This window comes from Oncorhynchus nerka, linkage group LG9b (assembly GCF_034236695.1).
Source record: "Oncorhynchus nerka isolate Pitt River linkage group LG9b, Oner_Uvic_2.0, whole genome shotgun sequence".
NCBI classification, from domain to species: Eukaryota; Metazoa; Chordata; class Actinopteri; order Salmoniformes; family Salmonidae; genus Oncorhynchus; species Oncorhynchus nerka.
Genome location: NC_088424.1, coordinates 8,302,960 through 8,327,054, shown reverse-complemented (window position 1 = coordinate 8,327,054; position 24,095 = coordinate 8,302,960). Strand labels below are relative to the sequence as shown.

Below are 24,095 nucleotides of genomic sequence, written 5' to 3'. Positions count from 1 at the left end.
CTAAAGTATTGGGACAAATTCACTTACAGTTGAAGTCGGAAGATTACATAGACCTAAGCCAAACACATTTAAACTCAGTTTTTTTACAATTCCTGACATTTAATCCTAGTAAACATTCCCTGTCTTAGGTCAGTTAGGATCACCACTTTATTTTAAGAATGTGAAATGTCAGAATAATAGTAGAGAGAGTGATTTATTTCAGCTTTTACTTCTTTCATCACATTCCCAATGGGTCAGAAGTTTACATACACTGTATTAGTATTTGGTAGCATTGCCTTTAAATTGTTTAACTTGGGTCAAACGTTTTGGGTAACCTTCCACAAGCTTCCCACAATAAGTTGGGTGAATTCTGTCCCATTCCTCCTGAAACAGCTGGTGTAACTGAGTCAGGTTTGTAGGCCTCCTTGCTCGCACATGCTTTTTCAGTTCTGCCCACACATTTTCTATAGGATCGAGGTCAGGGAGTTGTGATTGCCACTCCAGTACCTTGATTTTGTTGTCCTTTAGCCATTTTGCCACAACTTTGGAAGTATGCTTGGGCTCATTGTCCATTTGGAAGATCCATTTGCGACCAAGCTTTAAGTTCCTGACTGATGTCTTGAGATGTTGCTTCAATATATCCATATAATTTTCTTTCCTCATGATGCCATCTGTTTTGTGAAGTACAGCAGTCCCTCCTGCAGCAAAGCACCCCCACAACATGATGCTGCCACACCCGTGCTTCACGGTTGGGATGGTGTTCTTCGGCTTGCAAGCCTCCCCCTTTTTCCTCCAAACGTAACGATGGTCGTTATGGCCAAACAGTTCTATTTTTGTTTCATCAGACCAGAGGACATTTCTCCAAAAAGTACTATCTTTGTCCCCAGTTGCAAACCGTAGTCTGTCTTTTTTATGGCGGTTTTGGAGCAGTGGCTTCTTCCTTGCTGAGCAGCCTTTCAGGTTATGTCGATTTGGACTCGTTTTACTGTGGATATAGATACTTTTGTACCTGTTTCTTCCAACATCTTCACAAAGTCCTTTGCTGTTGTTCTGGGATTGATTTGCACTTTTCACACCTAAGTACGTTCATCTCTAGGGGACAGGACGCATCTCCTTCCTGAGCGGTGTGACGGCTGCGTGGTCCCATGGTGTTTATACTTGCGTACTCTTGTTAGTACAGATGAACGTGTTACCTTAAGGCATTTGGAAATTGCTCCCATGGATGAACCTGACTTGTAATTGTTTTTCTGAGGTCTTGGCTGATTTCTTTTGATTTTCCCATGTCAAGCAAAGAGTCACTGAGTTTGAAGGTAGGCCTTGAAATATATCCACAGGTACACCTCCAATTGACTCAAATGATGTCAATTAGCCTATCAGAAGCTTCTAAAGCCATGACATCATTTTCTGGAATTTTCCAAGCTGTTTAAAGGCACAGTCAATTTAGTGTATGTAAACTTCTGACCCACTAGAATTGTGATACAATGAATTCTAAGTGAAATAATCTGTCTAAACAATTGTTGGAAAAATGACTTGTGTCATGCACAAAGTAGATGTCCTAACTGACTTGCCAAAACTATAGTTTGTTAGCTGAAATTTGTGGAGTGGTTGAAAAACGAGTTTTAATGACTCCAACCTAAGTGTTTGTAAACTTCTGACTTCAACTGTATGTGTATTAAAGTTGTATAAAGTTAAGAATTTGTTCACATATTCATTGCACGAAATGACTACATCAAGCCTGTTTACTCTACAAATTTGTTGGATGCATTTGCTTTTTGTTTTGGTTGTGTTTCGGATTATTCTGTGCCAATAGAAATGAGTGGTGAATAATGTATTGTGTCATTTTGGAGTCACTTTTGTTGTAAATAAGAATATAATATGTTTCTAAATAATTCTACATGAATATACCATGATTACAGATAATCCTGAATTAATCGTGAATAATGACGAGTGTGAAAGTTACAGACGCAAAAATATCATACATGCTAACCTCTCACCATTACAATAACGGGAGGTTAGCATTTTTGGGGAGGTATGATAATGTATTTGTGCTGTATTTTGTGCGTCGAACTTTCTCTCTCAACATTATTCACAATTCATTCAGGATTATCCATAACGATAGTACCAAAGAAAAGGAATATAAACTATACAATTTGCAGGAAACTCACTCTACATGCTTAAATGAAGTTGCGTGGAAAAAGGAATGGGGGTGATGAAATAATTTTCTTAATGTGTTTGAGCCAATCAGTTGTGTTGTGACAAGGTAGGGGTGGTATACAGAAGATACGTCCTGCTGTAGCTCCGTGTCCACGGCCTGTGTTCCTGGTCTCCTCTTTGACCGCTTGCCTCTCCTACATCGTTTCTTTCCTTCTTAATGCATTTGAGCCAATCAATTGTGTTGTGACAATGTAGGGTATACAGAAGATACGTCCTGCTGTAGCTCCGTGTCCACGGCCTGTGTTCCTGGTCTCCTCTTTGACCGCTTGCCTCTCCTACATCGTTTCTTTCCTTCTTAATGCATTTGAGCCAATCAGTTGTGTTGTGACAAGGTAGGGTATACAGAAGATACGTCCTGCTGTAGCTCCGTGTCCACGGCCTGTGTTCCTGGTCTCCTCTTCGCCCGCTTGCCTCTCCTACATCCTTTCTTTTCTTTCATGCAGACTTGTTGTGCTGCTTTTGTGCACAAAAAAAACCAGTATGTGTGCGATGGTAGCTGGAGTCGCTGTCTGTAGGGTATTCGCTCAGTGGATGCCTCTGTCTGCGTTTTCCCTCGACTCCAACCCCATTTGATGCCTGGAACAGATGTGGATGGCGCTATGTCCACGTAAGGGTGCTAATTAAAAACGCTCTGATGAAGGCCTTGAGGTCGATACATAAAGCTTATTAAAGAACAGTGATACTATCAAGAGCAGTGTGCAGTTTTCTTAGTTTTTTCTGATGTTTTAATATTCACAACAACAAAAAATGTTTTGCATGAGGACGAGTCGTCTCTCGTTGAATGACACCAGGCACTTAATTGAATAATCTCTACTGTTGACCAGTCGCCGATGAGGGGGCATAGACTTCGGCTACCGACTTTGGCTTCGAGAAACAATTTTGTGTGTTCGAACAGCTGACACAAACCTAACAAAAACTTAAATGTCGTCATAATGTATGCAGTAACTGAAAGGTTGCAAGTTCAAATCCCCGAGCTGACAAGGTACAAATCTGTCGTTCTGCCCCTGAACAGGCAGTTAACCCACTGTTCCTAGGCCGTCATTGAAAATAAGAATTTGTTCTTAACTGACTTGCCTAGTTAAATAAAGGTAAAATAAAAAAACACACGCACACACACACACACACACACACAAACCTACAGTGTATAGTGACTTTGTGAGCTACACAGGTCCAGTTAAGTTTATCACAGACTGAAAGCGTTGCTAATTGAAACACTGAAATCACATCTGATCGAATTGTATAGAGACTCCTTTTTGATGAATATATGTTAATAATATTGAACTCCATCTTCACTGTGGTCACTCTTTATCAACAGGCCAATATGTTACATGACAGACTGGCACAAATCTTCGAGCTCACTATCCGGTAAGTGACCATTGAGGTCAAGAGAAGTCCCTTTAACGTCAGAGTAATCTTTTAAAAGGGAGACCTTGTATTGAATTATTAAATGTGTTGTCCAATCACTTCTGAGACTGCCCTGAAGGTTTACTGATTTCTGTCCATCTGGTCTGTTCTTCTCAGACTATAGAAACTGTGGTGTTGAATTGTGTTTGTAAGAACTATAACCCTCCTTTCTGCTCCCTTTTTTTCTTATTCCTCCATTTTGTCCCTCTCCATTCGCTCTTTCTCTTTTCTCTTCCCTCCTATTTCTGTATCTCCCTTCCCTCTTTTTCCCTTTGCTATTCCATCCTGTATTTTCTCCCGTTTCTCTCTCCCTTCCCTCTCTCTCTTTTCTACCCCCTGGTTTTCTCTCACTCTTTCCCCAGGCCCCCTCCCAGCCCCTCTGGGGTGGTGTCGATCTCTGCAGGCCACGCTCAACACCAGTCTGTCCCTGTCTACGAGATGAAGTTCCCCGACCTGTGTGTCTACTAGATCAAAGACCAGCCACTAACGCCTTGTATCCTCAAACCTAACCCTGACCACTAACCACACCCAGACCTGTGTGTCTACTGGAGCAAAGACGACCCCATAGCCCTTACCCTAACCACTAACACATTGTAGCCTCAACCCTAACCCATTTCCTAACCCCTTCAGATCTGCATGTCTATTAAAGCATAAACAGTGGCAGGATAGAACCACTAAAACCCTATACCCTCAACCCTACCCCCTAATTCTGCTCCTTAGCCCTATACCAGATATGTCAGCTACAGCAGAGACTAGCTGTGGTACTGTACCACTAAGCCCGAATACTGTGTTCCCTATTTCTTAACACTGCACATTGTTCCTGCCCCTCCTCAGACTAATGTGTCTATTACCAGATGAGATGGCTGTATGACTGTAGTTTCCAGTCACACGCACACAGTCTACACACACGTGAACGTGCGCGCACATTCGTATTTATAGTCTAATCAATTAGCTGTGGTGTGTTGGCTTATACACTTGGAAAGTGGAGATGTCATAGAACATCGAAAAGTGAACATTACTGGAGGCACATTGTCGTTTCAAAGATACCATCGCGAAGAGATTTGTAGTGGCTAATTAACAGTAAATAAGTTAATTGTTTTGCCTCACAGTTAGCCAAGAGGCTTACCTAGCCAGCTAAAATTGTTTACAGCGAGTTAGCAATCGTTTTTAAAAAACTATTTTGCTAGCAACATAGTGCTGCCGTGTTAATTATAACCGGTCTCACAAAATGTGTCTCCAGTTGTTTACCTTTTACCATTGTGCATATCCATGCATTTCTGTGCATATTAGAGAAAAGTCATTTTAGCGGCCAGCCTGAAAAATTGCTTATTTTATTGGCTTTTTCAGACAGATAAGCCGCAGTGCTGCAGAAAGCTAATACTTTCTTTTTTTTTATGTCCCAATTCAATGAAAACCAATTCATATATGTTAATCTGTGTGGACAAGGTGAATTTCAGGTAGAACATTGAGAGTCTTGGAAATGTGGAAATTCTATTCTGGAATAGACATCTTGGTGGATTGAGCAGGGTTCTTTATTGCAGGTCCATTATGGCAGTGTTTCAAAAATGTTGGGTATGAGACCAGGCTAGTAACCCCCCCTGTTATGTTATGGTCTTGGCTTTTGGTTCCTTCCATAGGAATCCAGTCACCACTGTTCAAAACCTACTGGAGTCATGCCCTTCAGGACCTGTACTGAGGAATGGTATTGTTGACCAGCTAACGCTAATAGAAAAGCAATCAGTTGATTACTAAAGGCACCATGTCATTTAGTTGATATATTGATAGTTTAGGATGATATGGCAGCCAAGTGCGTTCACCTGTTTTGGTATTAATTGAAGTGTTCGGGCAGCTGTACACTGCCTTCACTTCACCATCTTTTTCATAGCACTTTCACAATATGGTACAAAAACATGTAGTTATTTTTATTACACCCTCTTGACAAGATTCATGTGAAGGCTATTAAGTCGTCTTTTTCTTCTCAATCCTCTCACCGACGCTGAGCACAATACAAATATTCTAACGCAATGGACTTTGGATAGTTGCATCTATTTTCTTGTAAGGCATTTTACATGAACATTTAGAGATTTTTCATGATTGATTATCACATTTCAAATCTCTGTCATTTCTCTTTCCAGTCATTTGAGGAACCTGCCATTTGACATGACGTATTGGTTTGATATCACAATGCATCAAATACATATAGATACAGTATATACAATGTTATGCTTATTGCTATAGGCCAGATGTTTGTGTGCAGTATAATTGGTATTGTTCACATGGGTTTCATAGCTTGCAGCTTCCTGTGGATATGTGTCATGATGATTTGTCTTGATTTAGTATTGATTGTTATTTAGAGTATGTGGGAAAATATAATTGAGAACGGTTCACCAATATCATTTTCCAATTTACCTGGCAGGACAAGATCTGTCATAACTCTGTTGGCCATCTAGAATACCAAAACGCTTTCATCTTTACCAAAGAATCCATTTCCCACGGCCCCCATCCGTCCCCTCCCTCCCTCCCTCTAACGTCTTAATAACGATGTCACTCAACATTTTGTTTCTGAGGGAACCAAATATCTGTCTGTGTGCTGTTTGGGGCTCGCCACTGGGCTGTTTAATAACCCAGGTTGTTATCTTACTATAGTTACATCCTGGCTTGGTGCGGGTGTCTCTCCTGTTTCTAGTGCTAGGTATGATGCAGACATGCTGTGTAAAACGCTGCATTAGTCAAGGAAAAAAGGTCCTCGATTTGCGGTTGTCGGATTATAACAGATTATTTTGGAAGGACCCATCTAAGCAAAGGACCATTCGGCGAATGGGTGGGCGTAGTTCAGTACTACAGAGGTTAGGGTCAGGGAGGGGGTCTTACAGTCCTCCCAAACAAGACACTCTAATCATGATTATGAGGCCATTTGAAAAGAGGCTTCATCGATATGGGTGATGTTGAGATGGTTAATAGCGTGGGCTCAAATTGAAGAATAGAGAGGCTAAAGTGATGTTGGTTATCAAAAGGTTCTCTGTGATCCTGTTGTGCCTTCTGTAACAGGATACTGCAGAACGTTGCTGTGGGTGGTTTTGTATGTTCAAGGAGGTTTCATGTTAAGGGTTAAGTCTCGCTCAGCCAGGCTTTCAGTCTTAGGTAACCTGAACCACTGAGAGACTTGAGTCCAGCTTGCGAGACTAGTGGATCAAAATTGGTTAGTATAGTGAGAAAAGACGGCGGGTGGTGCGGTGTATGATTGTAAATGGGAATCACTAAGGTGATTAGTGGACACTAGCTTCATCCATTTTAATTGGCTGGTGGCGGAAAATGACCTTTTGGGAAGTAGCCTCTTGGATTATATATATATATATATATATAATATATAGCTAACGTGGTACTTTATGACTCAGACCTAAGCCACTTGTGAGACAGATAAATAACACATTTGGCACAGATGATTGGCCCTCGAACATAGATTTTTCCAATTGTTTTTCAATCGCGACTGGGTTGTCGAGATTGCTGCCTTAGCTAAGAAACTTTCGGGAACCTCACCCAAGAGCAGCATAAGACAATAATGTTCATCCATATCCATTGTCGAATGGAACATTTTTATTTTTGTCTGAGACCTTTTGCTCATTTTGACCTAATATGTAGAAATGCCCCTATTGATGCATATAATCTGAAGTCGTATCAGAAATGTGTCATCTCATCCATGGCGAAGTGCAATATGTTCTCCTCTGTATGGTTATAGGATTGTTTTTCTTTTGCAACACGTAATGTCTTATCTTGAACTGTGGTGTCACTTCAGATAGCATATATTACTACGAGTTTATCGAGAGATTCATTATGAAATATCAAGTGTGTATGTATAACCTATGGGATTTATGACATGAGGAATGTAGACCATACAGCATCATTGACTGAGATCGAGTGCCAGTCTGTTTTTTGCTATCATTCCAAATTTCCTGTCACTCATTGGCTTGACAATGACTGCAATGGAGTAGACAAGAGCACAAACAGGTCTGGGACTAGGCTATCATTTACTTTCTTTATGCTGAATTTGTCAATAGTCTAATATGGTATGTTTTTTTTTTTTATAGATATTCATCATACGAGTGGCATGTTGCCTGATAGAAAATGGGTTGGGAGTTCTTCTGTTTATTGTTCAAAATCAGCACTCCACTTAACTTGAAACGGTGCAATGGGAGACCACTGTTTTGGCAAAACCAGCATTTTTGAAGTCTGATGTATTCTTGGTGTTTTGAGACGCCCCCATGTGTGCTGGTTTTCTTTCCAACATATCTACGAAATCTTTCCTGAAGGACAAAATCCTGACAAAAGTTGGGTTAATGCCAGATACAATTCAATATTCAATAAGCAGCTCGATTTAAGTCTTGTGTGGATAAGGAGATGAGTTTGCATGAAAACCAGCAACCACAGGGGTTGGTTTGACAAAAGGCTTCGCTGTGGTGAAGAGGCTGCAGGGATATTGAGTCCATTTTCTCTAGTTATTACAATGACAAGATAGAGAATAGTGTTTATAGACTGAAATGAACAGTATAACAATTAACAATCATTTGAGCGACTGGTCAGCAATGGCTACAATTAAGCATCATTCTTAAAGCCCCATGCTGTGTTTTTAATTTAACATCACTTTGTGTAATAAATAAGTGTTTTTGTTGTATATATATTGTTTATTTCTCTGAGACTCCTTGGGCCACTGAAATGCTCAGTCAGATTGTATGGGCGTTCGGAAACAAAATGATTACAACCTATGTTGTGATAATTGCGTTGTTTGCTCTGTAACCCATTTGTTCATATGCCACATGATATACAATAAGGCCGACACAACAGATACATTCAACCACACATACGTTTGTTTAATCACAAAACCGGAGTCAAACATCTGTCTGGTGAAGTCCACAAAGCAAATAGTACATGTTAAAAACACTTACATGACCTACACCATGGTCCAGCAAGTTAATGTTTCTCACAGTTTACTAAACAATTACTGATTTAGAACCACAGAGAGTTACCTTGTGTGTGTGCGCGATCACAAGTTTTAAAAAACATGTTGACTAACCCTAGTTGTAGACTAGATGAACGCCAATTCCATCCTCCTCTTTCATGTTAGAAAAACGGTCTATGTCTACTGTCATACAGTAGTGCACAATGTTAGTTTTTGTTGTCGTAGGCTACCTAGCTAAAGTGCTTGCTTGCCTAACTTCCTGGCATGGGCAACAATGAACCAGTTAAGTTAGCTAGCTAGTTAACGTGAGCCTACTAGACTACATCTAGCCTACATATTAAACTTCAATCGTCTCAGGCAAGTAGCACAGTATATTATTTTATGGTTAGATCAGAATCGCCGGTATAATCAATGGCCAGTACGGAGAATTAAGTCAGAACCACAAGTCCAAATCCCCATCTCCATCATTTCTTAGGTAAGGGCCAATTTAGCTAACTAGCCTACTGCAAGACAACAACACAAGCAGACCAGAAACAGACACTTTTTTCTGACAATTATGTTTTGCTTTTGATGTGATTTGATTGGTGTGAAGCCAAATCCAAACTGGCCTCCCTTGGGTTGATGTGCAGGACTACCCACAGTTGAGCTCAACTCAACACTAATTGGCAATTTAAAAAATTACAAATAAATGTTTTTTGTCAAGGGAGACCAAATGCTTGCTGGCACAACTTCCTAATATTGAGTTGCACCCCCTTTTGCCCTCAGAACAGCCTCAATTCATTGGGGCATGGACTCTACAATGTGTCGAAAGCGTTCCACAGGGATACTGGCCCATGTTGACTCCCAATGCTTCCCACAGTTGTGTCAAGTTGGATGACATTTAGGTGCTGGACCATTCTTGATACACAAGGTAAAACTGTTGAGCGTGAAAAACCCAGCAGCGGTGCAGTTCTTGACACTCAAACCGGTGCGCCTGACACCTACTACCATACCCCATTCAAAGGCACTTAAATATTTTGTCTTGCCCATTTGTGTGTGTGTGTCGTCCTGGTCTTCACCAAGTAGCTCCTCATCAAAAGCATCTTCCTCCAAAAAGTACATGATCTCATGGTCCTCCTCATCCTGCAGGCCTTCCTCAGCGATGACTCTTTAGCACATAAGAACAGGGATCATGAATGGAAGGGAATTGTGTAGCTACCGGTTTTCAACCTGTTGGCAAGGTGACAAGGTTCCATTTTATAATCCTAAAGTTTTCACTCGCATAACAGATATAATATGATCATATACAGTACCAGTCAAAACTTTGGACTCCTACTTTATTTGTACTATGTTCTTCATTGTCGAATAATAGTGAAGACATCAACACTATGAAATAACACATATGGAATCAACCAGCTTCACCAGGAATGCCTTTCCAACAGTCTTGAAGGAGTTCCCACATATGCTGAGCATTTGTTGGCTGCTTTTCCTTCCCTCTGCACTCCAACTCATCCCAAATCACCTCAATGAATGTTTGCTGCTCTTGCCAATGTCAAGATCCATGTGATGCTTAATGGAGCTGCTGCGAAATCCTAGCCTGGTTTGCAATGTTGTCTGATGCAAAGTGTGCTGTGCAGGAGGTTCAACTGAACTTCTCTGACAGTTGACATGATTGTTCGGATGGAATACAGCCATACTGCTGTACTCTCTTGCTTCTGGGTGGGGCCAGCACCAAAACTAGTAGGGAATATGTAAATATTTGGAAATATATCAGATCGCCAGATGGCGGTATGTGGCGGGCCAAAATGACATCCCACCTGAGCAGGCTGAAATTACAGGCATTTTATTTCAAAACGTTCTTACACAAAAAGGGCAATTATCATAATTTTCACTCACAATTCTGTGTTATTTTGACCTTGTGGAAATATAATCAGAAACGTTTTAACTGCGCTGCTTCTTTAACATATGAATATTGACATTGTTTGCACTTTTATAATTATATACCTGGTACTATGGTTGGTATAGTTATTGTTGGATTTATGCTATTTGTCATTATTATTGCAACAATGCATGATGGGTAATTTTCCCAGTTTCACATTTCTTGGCTACTTGTGGCGGGTTCTATTTTCTTGCAGATCAGAACAACTCAATGCATCGTTTTAAATTGATTTGTGAATCAGATAGTGACCACATTGATACGGAATTAAGGCCATAGATTCTCTTATGGTTTTGATGCAAAAGTAAGTATTTTGTGCCTGTTTTAGAGATACAATGGCCTGATGTCAATGCTAAAGGGGCACTGTAGTCAAAAATGTCCCTGTTTTCTTTCATGATATTTCTACACTATGAGGTCAAAATAACAAATTGTGAAAATGATGATAATGCCCTTTTAGTGTAAGAGCTTTTTGGAGAGAGAGAGAAACACCTGGATTTTCAGCCTGTTCTGGTGGGATGGAGTTTTCGGCAGACAGCATGACATCACAATCTGATCTGATTATTCTGACCAATGACCAGTCATCTTTTATTTGCATATGTATCCTCCTACTTTGAAGGGGTAAGCGGCGTAGGCTCTAGACTAGAGTCTGGACGATCCTATCTGGCAGTCAGGGCTAACTAAATATATGAACATGCTCAGCCTGATCGTGTGGGCATTTTAATGGCAAAAGGAGGCTCAGTGAAATAAATGATAAATTATTGTGTTTGTTTTTTTTCAAAAATAAGTGATTTATTAGACATACAGTGATGATTTAAAAAATAAATCAAAGATAAAAAATATACTTTGATAAAATTATTAAGACTTGCATGGAGGCTGGTAAGCTATCACAATTAAAGCATGTTAATTTAAATTCATGACCGTTGCAATGTAATTAAAAACCACTGAACTGCAAATAATAAAGCTTGGCTCATTTCAAACTACACATTGTTAATTTAACCACTATGACGACAGCTTCTATTCAATAGTGAATTATTGTGCATAGAGATTATTAGAAGATAAATATACAAGATCAAAATAAAATGTTTATATAAAATCTATGAATATGGTGTGTTTTGTTTCTGTCTTTCAACACTTAAAGACATAGTCCATAACTTTGGCTACTACTAAGTACTCTTTAACCTACTGCTTTGGGGGGTATGTGTCAATGTGTAGTTCATACATGCATGATCTATGAACAGAATTACTGCTTTACCTCCCTAGTTTAAAAGTTAATGTTTTTCTAAAAGCTGTGCTGTGCCATTTTCCCTACATTTTCCCCCACTGGGACCAGCATCTAGCAATTCAAGTTATCCAATGAGCTTCAGCTCCTCGCCATTTGAGTGACAGCTAGTAAGATGCGCACACAGCAGGGTGCGAGAGCAATGGCATGGTGCCCATATCTGCACATATCTGATGTTGTACACGCCCATGAGCGCTACTTTCAGAACTACTGGGTAAAAAGTATACCACATTACCAGAGTACAATTACAACACAACTTGGACTACTTGAGTTTTGATAGGTGTCATAAGGCATTATACATGCACTTAAGGGTTTATATGTGTGTTACCAAATATTTGTTTCAATACTATGCCTTATGGAAGGAATAGGATTTACTCATGCTCACAATTAAAACGTTAAAGTTTTATCTAAAGTTAAAAACATGCAAATTATGCCACCCCATTCCCCATTTAGTGCACTAATTTTGACCACCATATGTGGGCAAATGCACCCAAAACATTGTGTGTGTGTATTATGGTACAGGTTCATTGGGACCTTCATATACCATATATGTGCTCAGGCTTGCTCTCGTAAGACAAAACGGATTAATGTCAATAGGGGACAAAAAGTTCAAGGTAAAGGTCTATCTATGTATGTTGTCATGTTTCTCAGGTCAGGAATTTGCCCTTTGCACAAACATGCAGAATATTTATTTTTATTATACAGGTAGTTAAAAAAGCCATTTTTATACACTGAGGCCTCATTTTGATTCACTAACCTCAACATGACCTCATGAGTAATTAAAGAATGAACAGAAATAAAACATATCACTTTCTTGAATTACCAGTCTTGCCAATGGTCTAACTTTTAACTACCACGCTTTTCTCAAATTGTCAAATCCTAACATGTCGGTTTACTTTTATTTAGTCATTTATTGAATACCGGAGAGACTCCTTCACGTGAATTGCTTCATCGTTAGTTCTCACTTTACTACAATCTCACTTTTATTATACCATCTTTCCTCACACAAATTACCTTGCCATTTGGAGAACATGCTCACACTTACAGTAGACCTAAAATACTATAATATATTCTATACTAACTTCCACCCATTGACTCTTGGGGATGCCAGAGGTGGAAAAATAAATGAATAAAAATACATTGTTCTTTGTATTTTAATGGGAGGGTCCTGATTTGTTATGTGGGTGCCTTAGCCCCCCCGTTATTCAAACCATGCCTACATTAATATCTCAATTTCATGTGATGTGGGCATTAAGCTTTCTCTCTCGCCTGCAACACATTGTTAGGTTCTGAACAAAACGAGTATGAACTCAAACGGACGACTAGAAAAGGCTCCGAACAATTTTATTCAACCTACTGGATGCTTCAGCTGCAAACACAACATTCAAGTCACACAAGCATGTATTTATACCTTCCGACTAGGCAGAGTCCCCTCCTTGTATGTCTAAGATAAACAATCTGTCTCTGTTGCTAGGCACAAACTGAGTCTGTTCCTCTTACTGGTATTGTCATGGCCCAGCTTAAGTCTAGAACCTTCATGGGTGTGGGAGTGACTGTCGTTAAAGGGTCGTCAGGGTGGACCCCTGATGTTTCTTCTCTCTTCAACTGTTGGCTTTATCTCAAGTTGAGTTCCACGTCCCTCCGGGTCCTAGTGTCACAGCCACTGGCCTGTCTTATCAGGAACTGAGACTAGACTGTTGCTCTTTACCTCCTTGCTTAGAAATATTCATATTCAAAATGAACATGTTTGAACAGACAAACTTTTTGTACTTCCAAATACAAAGTTCCTATTGATGTGTTCTGACTCCTAAACTTGAAATAGTGTTAATCATCAGGTATCCTATGGAAATGAGGAGTGACATAGTCAGGTTTCTACATCAGAAGTTAATGGGTATCTGTAGGAGGAATGTATATGGTTGAGGCAATTAAGTTTGGAATGTGCTGAGTAAAGGTAAGCAATCACATGTTTGCAGTCACTTATAAGGGTGGAGAGCTGTGGATTAGTGAGTAATGGGGCCCAGGTCACATTAAGGGAGAAGGAACAGTTTATTACCCGGTTTATTAACTTCCTGCCTAGCAACAGAGATGGAATGTTTAGAGGAAAGGAGGAGACTTCACCCAAATTGGAGTATAAATACTGGTGCTGGTGGAAACATGTTTTTGTCTGTTCAGCTGTCAGACCCTTTGGGTGAATAAACTTGGTTTGAGCTTTACTAGTCGTCCGTGAGTTTCGACTTGATTCATTTAGATCCTAACACTATTCACCCTTCACTGACCCCTAACATATACATGTATTATACATGTAACATCATCAGTAGGTTCTAATATAGGAAGAGGTATATTTCAGGTTAGCACCCAACATCATGGTCCTGATCTGTTCCACAGCACCGGTGAAAGAAACAACACCTGAGAGAAAAAGAGAGACACATAGAGACAGATGAAAAGAGAGGGAGGGGGAGTGAGAGAGAAATAGAGAGGACGAAAGAGGGGGGGAGAAAGAAGGAAGTGATGGAAGAGATGGGAGGAATACCTAATATTTTCAATTTTATGGACGTGTCAATCTGATTTTAACCTCCGCTTTCAGTTACAAAACCAGTTTTGATTTGTCCTGACTGAATGGTTGCTATTTGACTTATGACCTCATGTCTCATGACTGACCTGTCGAGCTGGTTCAGTGGTTGCCCTTTGCCTTCCTGGCCTCAGTAGCAGCCATACATCTCAAACTCATGTGGACAGCAGTCAGTCAGACAGTGCAGCATCTGGCCCAGAGCAGGCACCTCCCGGCTGGCTCACCTGTCACTGCCTTACTGAAGGAGTGACTGTATTCTACAGAGAGGGAGACTGAGACCAAGAGAGAGGGCAAAAGATGAGGAGAGAGACGGAGACAGAGCGGAGGATGGGGAGAGAATGGAGAAAACCCATTAAAATCACTGAGCATTCTTTTGTTGCCATCCTACATTGATGCACTACCCATAAAACATATTTAGAACTTACACTACATGACCAAAAGTATGTGGACACCTGCTCGTCTCACATCTCATTCCAAAATCATGGGCATTAATATTGAGTTGGTCCCCCCTTTGCTGCTGTAACAGCCTACACTCTTCTGGGATGTTGGAACATTGCTGTGGGGACTTCCAATTCATCCCGAAGCTGTTCGATGGGGTTGAGGTCAGGGCTCTGTGCAGGCCAGTCAAGTTCTTCCACACCGATCTCGACAAACCATTTCTGTATGGACCTTGCTTCGTGCACGGGGGCATTGTCATGCTGAAACAGGAAAGGGCCTTCCCCAAATAATGTTGGAAGCACGGAATCGTCTAGAATGTCATTGTGTTCTGTAGCATTACGATTTCCCTTCACTGGAATTAAGGGGCCTACTGGTAACCATGAAAAACAGCCCCAGCCCATTATTCCTCCTCCACCAAACTTTACATAGTTGGCACTATGCATTTGGGCAGGTAGCATTCTCCTGGCATCCACCAAACCCAGATTTGTCCGTCGGACTGCCAGATTGTGATGAGGGATTCATCACTCCAGAGAACGCGTTTCCACTGCTCCAGAGTCCAGTGGCGGCAAGCTTTACAACACTCCATCCAACTCTTTTCATTGCCCATGGTGATCTTAGGCTTGTGTGCGGCTGCTCGGCCATGGAAACCATTTTATGAAGCTCCTGACGAACAATTATTGTGCTGACAGAGGCAGTTTGGAACTCGGTAGTGAGTGTTACAACCAAGGACAAACAAGTTTTACGCGCTACGTGTTTCAGCCCTCTGCGGTCGCATTCTTTGAGTTTGTGTGGTCTACCATTTCCCGGCTGAGCCATTGTTGCTCCTAAATGTTTCCACTTCACAATAACAACACTTACAATTGACTGGGGCAGCTCTAGCAGGGCAGAAATTTGACAAACTGACTTGTGACATCCTATGACAGTGCCACATTGAAAGTCACTGAGCTCTTTAGTAAGGCCACTCTACTGACAATGTTTATCTATGGAGATTGCATGACTGTGTTCTCATCAACGGGTGTGGCTGAAATAGCAGAATCCACTAATTTGAAGGGGTGTCCACATACTTTTGTGTATATATAGAGTATATTATTCAGAGACATAAAATATAGTCAAATACTGCTAAACCATTTTTAAAAATGAAAATGTTGTGATATGATATTCATGCAGCCTAAGGGGAGACTGATAAGCAAAATACAAGCTATGGTAATTCCATATTATTCAAATAAAACTCTCATGTGGCAAACTTGAAGGAAAGGCCTTCTGATAAGAGCAGCATCTGGTTTGAAAATAAATATGGACCTCCCACTTTGACTGTCAGGCTACAGCTGGAGAACCATGAGCCCACAGACTCCAGGAGACCAGGCAAAGAACGATACCACCCTGCGCTGCCCCACACCATGGGATAGGACATAACAGGGAAACAATGCAAAGGAAGGCTGGGGATTCTATCATTACAGATAGTGTTTTTTCCCCTCAGTGCACTTTCAAAAGTGAATCAGACTACCTGTTTTGCCATTTCTAAATCGAGTGTAATGTCCATCCATCCAGGACACGATGCGTCACAAATCAAACGCACTCCTGAAAGCGCAGTGCGGGAAAAAAATATTTGCGTTCTCACCTGTTAATAATGCAGCGCAGGGTAATACTAGCGCAGACCTGGGTTGAAATACTGAAATACATGTCAAATACTTAACCTGTGCTTGAATGAGCTGTTGCAATGGAACAAATTGACAAGTCCCAAAAGTGAAAACTTTGCCCACCTTGCTCTCCAGGCATACTAAAGCAAATGCTATCAGAAAGTATTTGAAATATTTTAAATAGTATTTGAACCCAGGTCTTATATAGAATAGTGTTGGTTAATAAATCATCAGTGCAGCAATACTAACAGCTATGTCGTCAGATGTAAACCACTAAAAATGAGCCCATTAAGTAGGCTGGACGTTGACATCTACACGTACAGTACCAGTCAAAAGTTTGGACACATACCCAGTAAAGGGTTTTCCTTTATTTTTACTGTTTTCCACATTGTAGAATAATATTGAAGACATCAAAAATATGAAATAACACATATGGAATCATGTAGTAACCAAAAAAGTGTTAAACATATCCAAATATATTTTAGATTCTTCAAAGTAGCCACCCTTTGTCTTGATGATAGCTTTGCACACTCTTGGCATTCTCTCAACCAGCTTCATCTTGGAATGCTTTTCCAACAGTCTTGAAGTTCCCACATATGCTGAGCACTTATTGGCTGCTTTTCCTCCACTCTGCAGTCCAACTCATCCCAAACCATCTCAGGTCATCTGATGCAGCACTCAATCACTCTCCTTGCTCAAATAGCTCTTACAATAAAAAATGTAAAATAGCTCTACACAGCCTGGAGGTGTGTTTGGTCATTTTTTTATTTTTTTATTTTTTTTATTTCACCTTTATTTAACCAGGTAAGCAAGTTGAGAACAAGTTCTCATTTACAATTGCGACCTGGCCAAGATAAAGCAAAGCAGTTCGACACATACAACGACACAGAGTTACACATGGAGTAAAACAAACATACAGTCAATAATACAGTAAAAAAAAAAAAAAAAAAAAAACAAGTCTATATACAATGTGAGCAAATTAGGTGAGAAGGGAGGTAAAGGCAAAAAAGGCCATGGTGGCAAAGTAAATACAATATAGCAAGTAAAACACTGGAATGGTAGTATTGCAATGGAAGAATGTGCAAAGTAGAAATAAAAATAATGGGGTGCAAAGGAGCAAAATAAATTAATTAATTAAATACAGTTGGGAAAGAGGTAGTTGTTTGGGCTAAATTATAGGTGGGCTATGTACAGGTGCAGTAATCTGTAAGATGCTCTGACAGTTGGTGCTTAAAGCTAGTGAGGGAGATAAGTGTTTCCAATTTAAGAGATTTTTGTAGTTCGTTCCAGTCATTGGCAGCAGAGAACTGGAAGGAGAGGCGGCCAAAGAAAGAATTGGTTTTGGGGGTGACTAGAGAGATATACCTGCTGGAGCGTGTGCTACAGGTGGGAGATGCTATGGTGACCAGCGAGCTGAGATAAGGGGGACTTTACCTAGCAGGGTCTTGTAGATGACATGGAGCCAGTGGGTTTGGCGACGAGTATGAAGCGAGGGCCAGCCAACGAGAGCGTACAGGTCGCAATGGTGGGTAGTATATGGGGCTTTGGTGACAAAACGGATAGCACTGTGATAGACTGCATCCAATTTGTTGAGTAGGGTATTGGAGGCTATTTTGTAAATGACATCGCCAAAGTCGAGGATTGGTAGGATGGTCAATTTTACAAGGGTATGTTTGGCAGCATGAGTGAAGGATGCTTTGTTGCGAAATAGGAAGCCAATTCTAGATTTAACTTTGGATTGGAGATGTTTGATATGGGTCTGGAAGGAGAGTTTACAGTCTAACCAGACACCTAAGTATTTGTAGTTGTCCACGTATTCTAAGTCAGAGCCGTCCAGAGTAGTGATGTTGGACAGGCGGGTAGGTGCAGGTAGCGATCGGTTGAAGAGCATGCATTTAGTTTTACTTGTATTTAAGAGCAATTGGAGGCCACGGAAGGAGAGTTGTATGGCATTGAAGCTTGCCTGGAGGGTTGTTAACACAGTGTCCAAAGAAGGGCCGGAAGTATACAGAATGGTGTCGTCTGCGTAGAGGTGGATCAGAGACTCACCAGCAGCAAGAGCGACCTCATTGATGTATACAGAGAAGAGAATCAGTCCAAGAATTGAACCCTGTGGCACCCCCATAGAGACTGCCAGAGGTCCGGACAGCAGACCCTCCGATTTGACACACTGAACTCTATCAGAGAAGTAGTTGGTGAACCAGGCGAGGCAATCATTTGAGAAACCAAGGCTGTCGAGTCTGCCGATGAGGATGTGGTGGTTGACAGAGTCGAAAGCCTTGGCCAGATCAATGAATACGGCTGCACAGTAATGTTTCTTATCGATGGCGGTTAAGATATCGTTTAGGACCTTGAGCGTGGCTGAGGTGCACCCATGACCAGCTCTGAAACCAGATTGCATAGCAGAGAAGGTATGGTGAGATTCGAAATGGTCGGTAATCTGTTTGTTGACTTGGCTTTCGAAGACCTTAGAAAGGCATGGTAGGATAGATATAGGTCTGTAGCACTTTGGGTCAAGAGTGTCCCCCCCTTTGAAGAGGGGGATGACCGCAGCTGCTTTCCAATCTTTGGGAATCTCAGATGACACGAAAGAGAGGTTGAACAGGCTAGTAATAGGGGTGGCAACAATTTCGGCAGATAATTTTAGAAAGAAAGGGTCCAGATTGTCTAGCCCGGCTGATTTGTAGGGGTCCAGATTTTTCAGCTCTTTCAGAACTTCAGCTGAATGGATTTGGGAGAAGGAGAAATGGGGAAGGCTTGGGCGAGTTGCTGTTGGGGTGCAGTGCTGTTGACCGGGGTAGGAGTTGCCAGGTGGAAAGCATGGCCAGCCGTAGAAAAATGCTTATTGAAATTCTCAATTATGGTGGATTTATCAGTGGTGACAGTGTTTCCTATCTTCAGTGCAGTGGGCAGCTGGGAGGAGGTGTTCTTATTCTCCATGGACTTTACAGTGTCCCAGAACTTTTTAGAGTTAGTGTTGCAGGAAGCAAATTTCTGCTTGAAAAAGCTAGCCTTGGCTTTTCTAACTGCCTGTGTATAACGGTTTCTAGCTTCCCTGAACAGCTGCATATCACGGGGCTGTTCGATGCTAATGCAGAACGCCATAGGATGTTTTTGTGTTGGTTAAGGGCAGTCAGGTCTGGGGAGAACCAAGGGCTATATCTGTTCCTGGTTCTAATTTTTTTGAATGGGGCATGTTTATTTAACATTGTTAGGAAGGCATTTTTAAAAAATATCCAGGCATCCTCTACTGACGGGATGAGATCAATATCCTTCCAGGACACCCCGGCCAGGTCGATTAGAAAGGCCTGCTCGCTGAAGTGTTTCAGGGAGCGTTTTACAGTGATGAGTGGAGGTCGTTTGACCGCTGACCCATTACGGATGCAGGCAATGAGGCAGTGATCGCTGAGATCTTGGTTGAAGACAGCAGAGGTGTATTTAGAGGGGAAGTTGGTTAGGATGATATCTATGAGGGTGCCCGTGTTTAAGGCTTTGGGGGGGTACCTGGTAGGTTCATTGATAATTTGTGTGAGATTGAGGGCATCAAGTTTAGATTGTAGGATGGCTGGGGTGTTAAGCATGTTCCAGTTTAGGTCGCCTAGCAGCACGAGCTCTGGAGATAGATGGGGGCAATCAGTTCACATATGGTGTCCAGAGCACAGCTGGGAGCAGAGGGTGGTCTATAGCAGGCGGCAACGGTGAGAGACTTGTTTTTAGAGAGGTGGATTTTTAAAAGTAGAAGTTCAAATTGTTTGGGTACAGACCTGGATAGTAGGACAGAACTCTGCAGGCTATCTTTGCAGTAGATTGCAACACCGCCCCCTTTAGCAGTTCTATCTTGTCTGAAAATGTTGTAGTTTGGAATTAAAATTTCTGAATTTTTGGTGGTCTTCCTAAGCCAGGATTCAGACACAGCTAGAACATCCGGGTTGGCAGAGTGTGCTAAAGCAGTGAAAAGAACAAACTTAGGGAGGAGGCTTCTAATGTTAACATGCATGAAACCAAGGCTATTACGGTTACAGAAGTCATCAAAAGAGAGCGCCTGGGGAATAGGAGTGGAGCTAGGCACTGCAGGGCCTGGATTCACCTCTACATCGCCAGAGGAACATAGGAGGAGAAGAATAAGGGTACGGCTAAAAGCAATAAGAATTGGTCGTCTAGAACGTCTGGAACAGAGAGTAAAAGGAGGTTTCTGGGGGCGATAAAATAGCATCAAGGTATAATGTACAGACAAAGGTATGGTAGGATGTGAGTACAGTGGAGGTAAACCTAGGTATTGAGTGATGAAGAGAGAGATATTGTCTCTAGAAACATCATTGAAACCAGGAGATGTCATTGCATGTGTGGGTGGTGGAACTAATAAGTTGGATAAGGTATAGTGAGCAGGACTAGAGGCTCTACAGTGAAATAAGCCAATAAACACTAACCAGAACAGCAATGGACAAGACATATTGACATTAAGGAGAGGCATCCTTAGTCGAGTGATCAAAAGGGTCCAGGGAGTGGAGAGGTTGGTTTGGGGGTCACGGCGATTTAGACAGCTAGCCAGGACATCGGTAGCAAGCTAGCATAGGATGGAGGTCTGTTGTTAGCCACCTCTTGCGTTCCGTCAGTAGATTAGTGGAGTTCCGTGTTGTAGAGGGGATTAGTCCAAATCACACAACAACAAAAAAATAAAAACAATAGATATAGTTATAGAGGCCCAAGAAGAAACATGTTAATAATAAAAATAAATAAATTGTCCTGTTGAAAAACAAATTATAGTGCCACTAAGCGCAAATCAAATCAAAATGTATTTGTCACATGTGCCAAAAACAACAGCTGTAGACCTTACAGTGAAATTATGCTTACTTACAAGCCCTTAACCAACAATGCAGTTTTAAGAAAAGCCCCCCAAAAAGTAAGAGATAAGAATAATAAATAATTAAAGAGCAGAAGTAAAGTAACAATAGCGGGGATATATACAGGGGGTACTGGTAGAGTCAATGTGCATGTGCACCGGTGTCGAGGTAATTGAGGTAATATGTACATGTAGGTAGAGTTATTAATGTGACTTATGCATAGATAATATCAGATAATTGTGGCAGAGTAGAAGGGGGGGCAATGCAAATAGTCTGGGAAGCCATTTGATTAGATGTTCAGGAGTCTTATGGCTTTGGGGTAGAAGCTGTTTCGAAGCCTCTTGGGCCTAGACTTGGCACTCCGGGAACCGCTTGCAGTGCGGTAGCAGAGAGAATAGTCCATGAGTAGGGTGGCTGGAGTCTTTGACAATTTTTAGGGCCTTCATCTGACACCGCCTGGTGTAGAGGTCCTGGATGGCAGGAAGCTTGGCCCCAGTGATGTACTGGGCCATACTCACTACCCTCTGTAGTGCCTTGCGGTTGGAGGCTGAGCATTTGCCATACCGGGCAGTGATGTAACCTGTCAGAATGCTCTCGGTGGTGCAGTTTTAACCAGATGGGATGGCGTAAATGCGGTGGTAGCCATGCTGGTAAAGTGTGTCTTGAATTCTAAATACATCACTGACAGTGTCACCAGCAAAGCACCATCACACCTCCTCTTGCTTGCTTTACGGTGGGAACCACACATGCGGAGATCCGTTCACCTACTCAGCATCTCACAAAGACACAGCGGATGGATCCAAAAATCTCAAATTTGGACTCATCAGACCAAAATACAGATTTCCACCGGTCTAATGTCCATTAATCATGTTTATTGGCCCAAGCAAGTCTCTTCTTCATATTGGTATTCTTTAGTAGTGTTTTTGTATTGCAGCAATTTGACCAAGAAAACTGATTCACGCACTCCTGAACAGTTGATGTTGAGATGTCTGTTACTTGAACTCTGTGAAGCATTTATTTCGGCTGAAATTTCTGAGGCTGGTAACTCTAATGAACTTATCCTCTGCAGCAGGGGTAACGCTGGGTCTTCCTTTCCTATGGCGGTCCTCATGAGACCCAGTTGCATCAGAGCACTTGGTGGTTTTTGGAACTGCACTTGAAGAAACTTTCAGTTCTTGAAATTTTCCAGATTGACTGACCTTCATGTCTTGATGGACTTTCATTTCTCTTTGCTTATTTGACCTGTTCTTGTCATAAATTGGACTTAATCTTTTACCAAATAGGGCTATCTTCTGTATACCACCCCTCACAACACAACTGATTGCCTCACATTAACACATTAAGAAGGAAAGAAATTCAACAAATTTACTTTTAACAAGGCACACCTGTTAATTGAGATGCATTCCAGGTGACTACCTCATGAAGCTGGTTGAGAGAATGTCAAGAGTGTGCAAAGCTGTCATCAAGGCAAAGGGTGGCTACATTGAAGAATCTCAATTAAAAAATATATTTTTGAACACTTTTTTTAGTTACTATATCATTCCATATATGTTATTTCATAGTTTTAATGTCTTCAATATTATTCTACAATGTAAGAAAGTAGTAAAAATAAAGAAACTCGTTTAGCCGACTCTGAGAAACATGGGATATTACAGTTGTTTCAGCTCCCATGCGATTGTCTCGAACAGAGCTCATCCAGTTTGTTCTCCAGTGATCGCATGCTTCTCTTTCGCCACTGCTTCCTTTTTCGAGTCCCGGGGATTAAGGCCTGGTCCAGAGTAAGCAAAACATCCAGAGCTGCAGACTCATTGAAGTAGAAATGTTTGTTCAAATTGAAGTTAGTCATTGTTGTTCTGATGTCCGGAAGCTGTTAGGAAAAGCTGTTTGGTCATAGGAAGCTGCTTTGTCAAATGATTGCGGAGACATTATGTACTAAAAAATCAGCATAAAAATTGCACACAAAATAGATCAGGAGCCCTTTAGATTACTGCTATCCACTGCAGGGCTATCTTCATCATCTTATTCTCAGTTTCTCATATTCTTATGTCCTTGATAAGTCTACCAATGACTCCATGTTTGTGTCTCCTGCCCAACCAGTATGTCCACTCTATGAAGCAGAGTTCCCTCTTTGACCTCTATGGGATCGGTGCCCCCACCTCAAGATGGTTGAGCGAATGTGCGCTAATGTGATTATCATGAGGTTATAAGTAACAAGAAATTTTCCTAAGACATGGACATATCTGATATTGGAAGAAAGCTTAAATTCTTGTTAATCGAACTGCACTGTCCAATTCACAGTAGCTTTTACAGTGAAATAATACCATGCTATTGTTTGAGGAGAGTGTACAGTTATGAACTTTAAAATGTATTAATAAACCAATTAGGCACATTTGGGCAGTCTTGATACAACATTTTGAAAAGAAGTGCAATGGTTCATTGGATCAGTCTAAAACTTTGCACATATACTACTGCCATCTAGGGGCCAAAATATAAATTGCGCCAATATTCCAAAGTCATATATTTGTCTTTCTCTTGCATTTCAAAGATTGATAAAAAATGTGTTTTCTTTGTATTATCTTTTACCAGATCTAATGTGTTATATTCCCCTACATTAATTTCACATTTCCACAAATGTCAAAGTTTTGCTTTTCAAATGGTATCAAGAATATGCATATCCTTGCTTCAGGTCCTGAGCTACAGGCAGTTAGATTTGGGTATGTCATTAAGTACTTTACACCACTGGACGCTTCACATGTTTCTTGATGATAGTGCTCAAATATTAGCTGGCATTTCTGGGGGTTTTCGGTTATTAAACTTATAATTGACTGATTTCGGTTCAAAAACTTGAATTCCATTTAGCTCTGT

At 41.1% G+C, this 24,095-nt stretch overlaps 1 protein-coding gene across 2 annotated transcripts in view; it reads left to right on the top strand.

Annotated features, from left to right (window-relative positions):
• efr3a (EFR3 homolog A (S. cerevisiae)) overlaps positions 1-11,563 on the top strand; it is a 252,918-nt gene extending 241,355 nt beyond the window's left edge. For both annotated transcript variants that reach the window (XM_029641973.2, XM_029641974.2), the window contains exons 23-24: positions 3,509-3,558; positions 3,960-11,563. In XM_029641973.2, the coding sequence (XP_029497833.1) occupies positions 3,509-3,558; positions 3,960-4,065 (156 nt within the window). In that variant the 3' untranslated portion in view covers positions 4,066-11,563. The remainder of the gene's footprint in view (positions 1-3,508; positions 3,559-3,959) is intronic.
• The last annotated feature ends 12,532 nt before the right edge of the window (positions 11,564-24,095 follow it).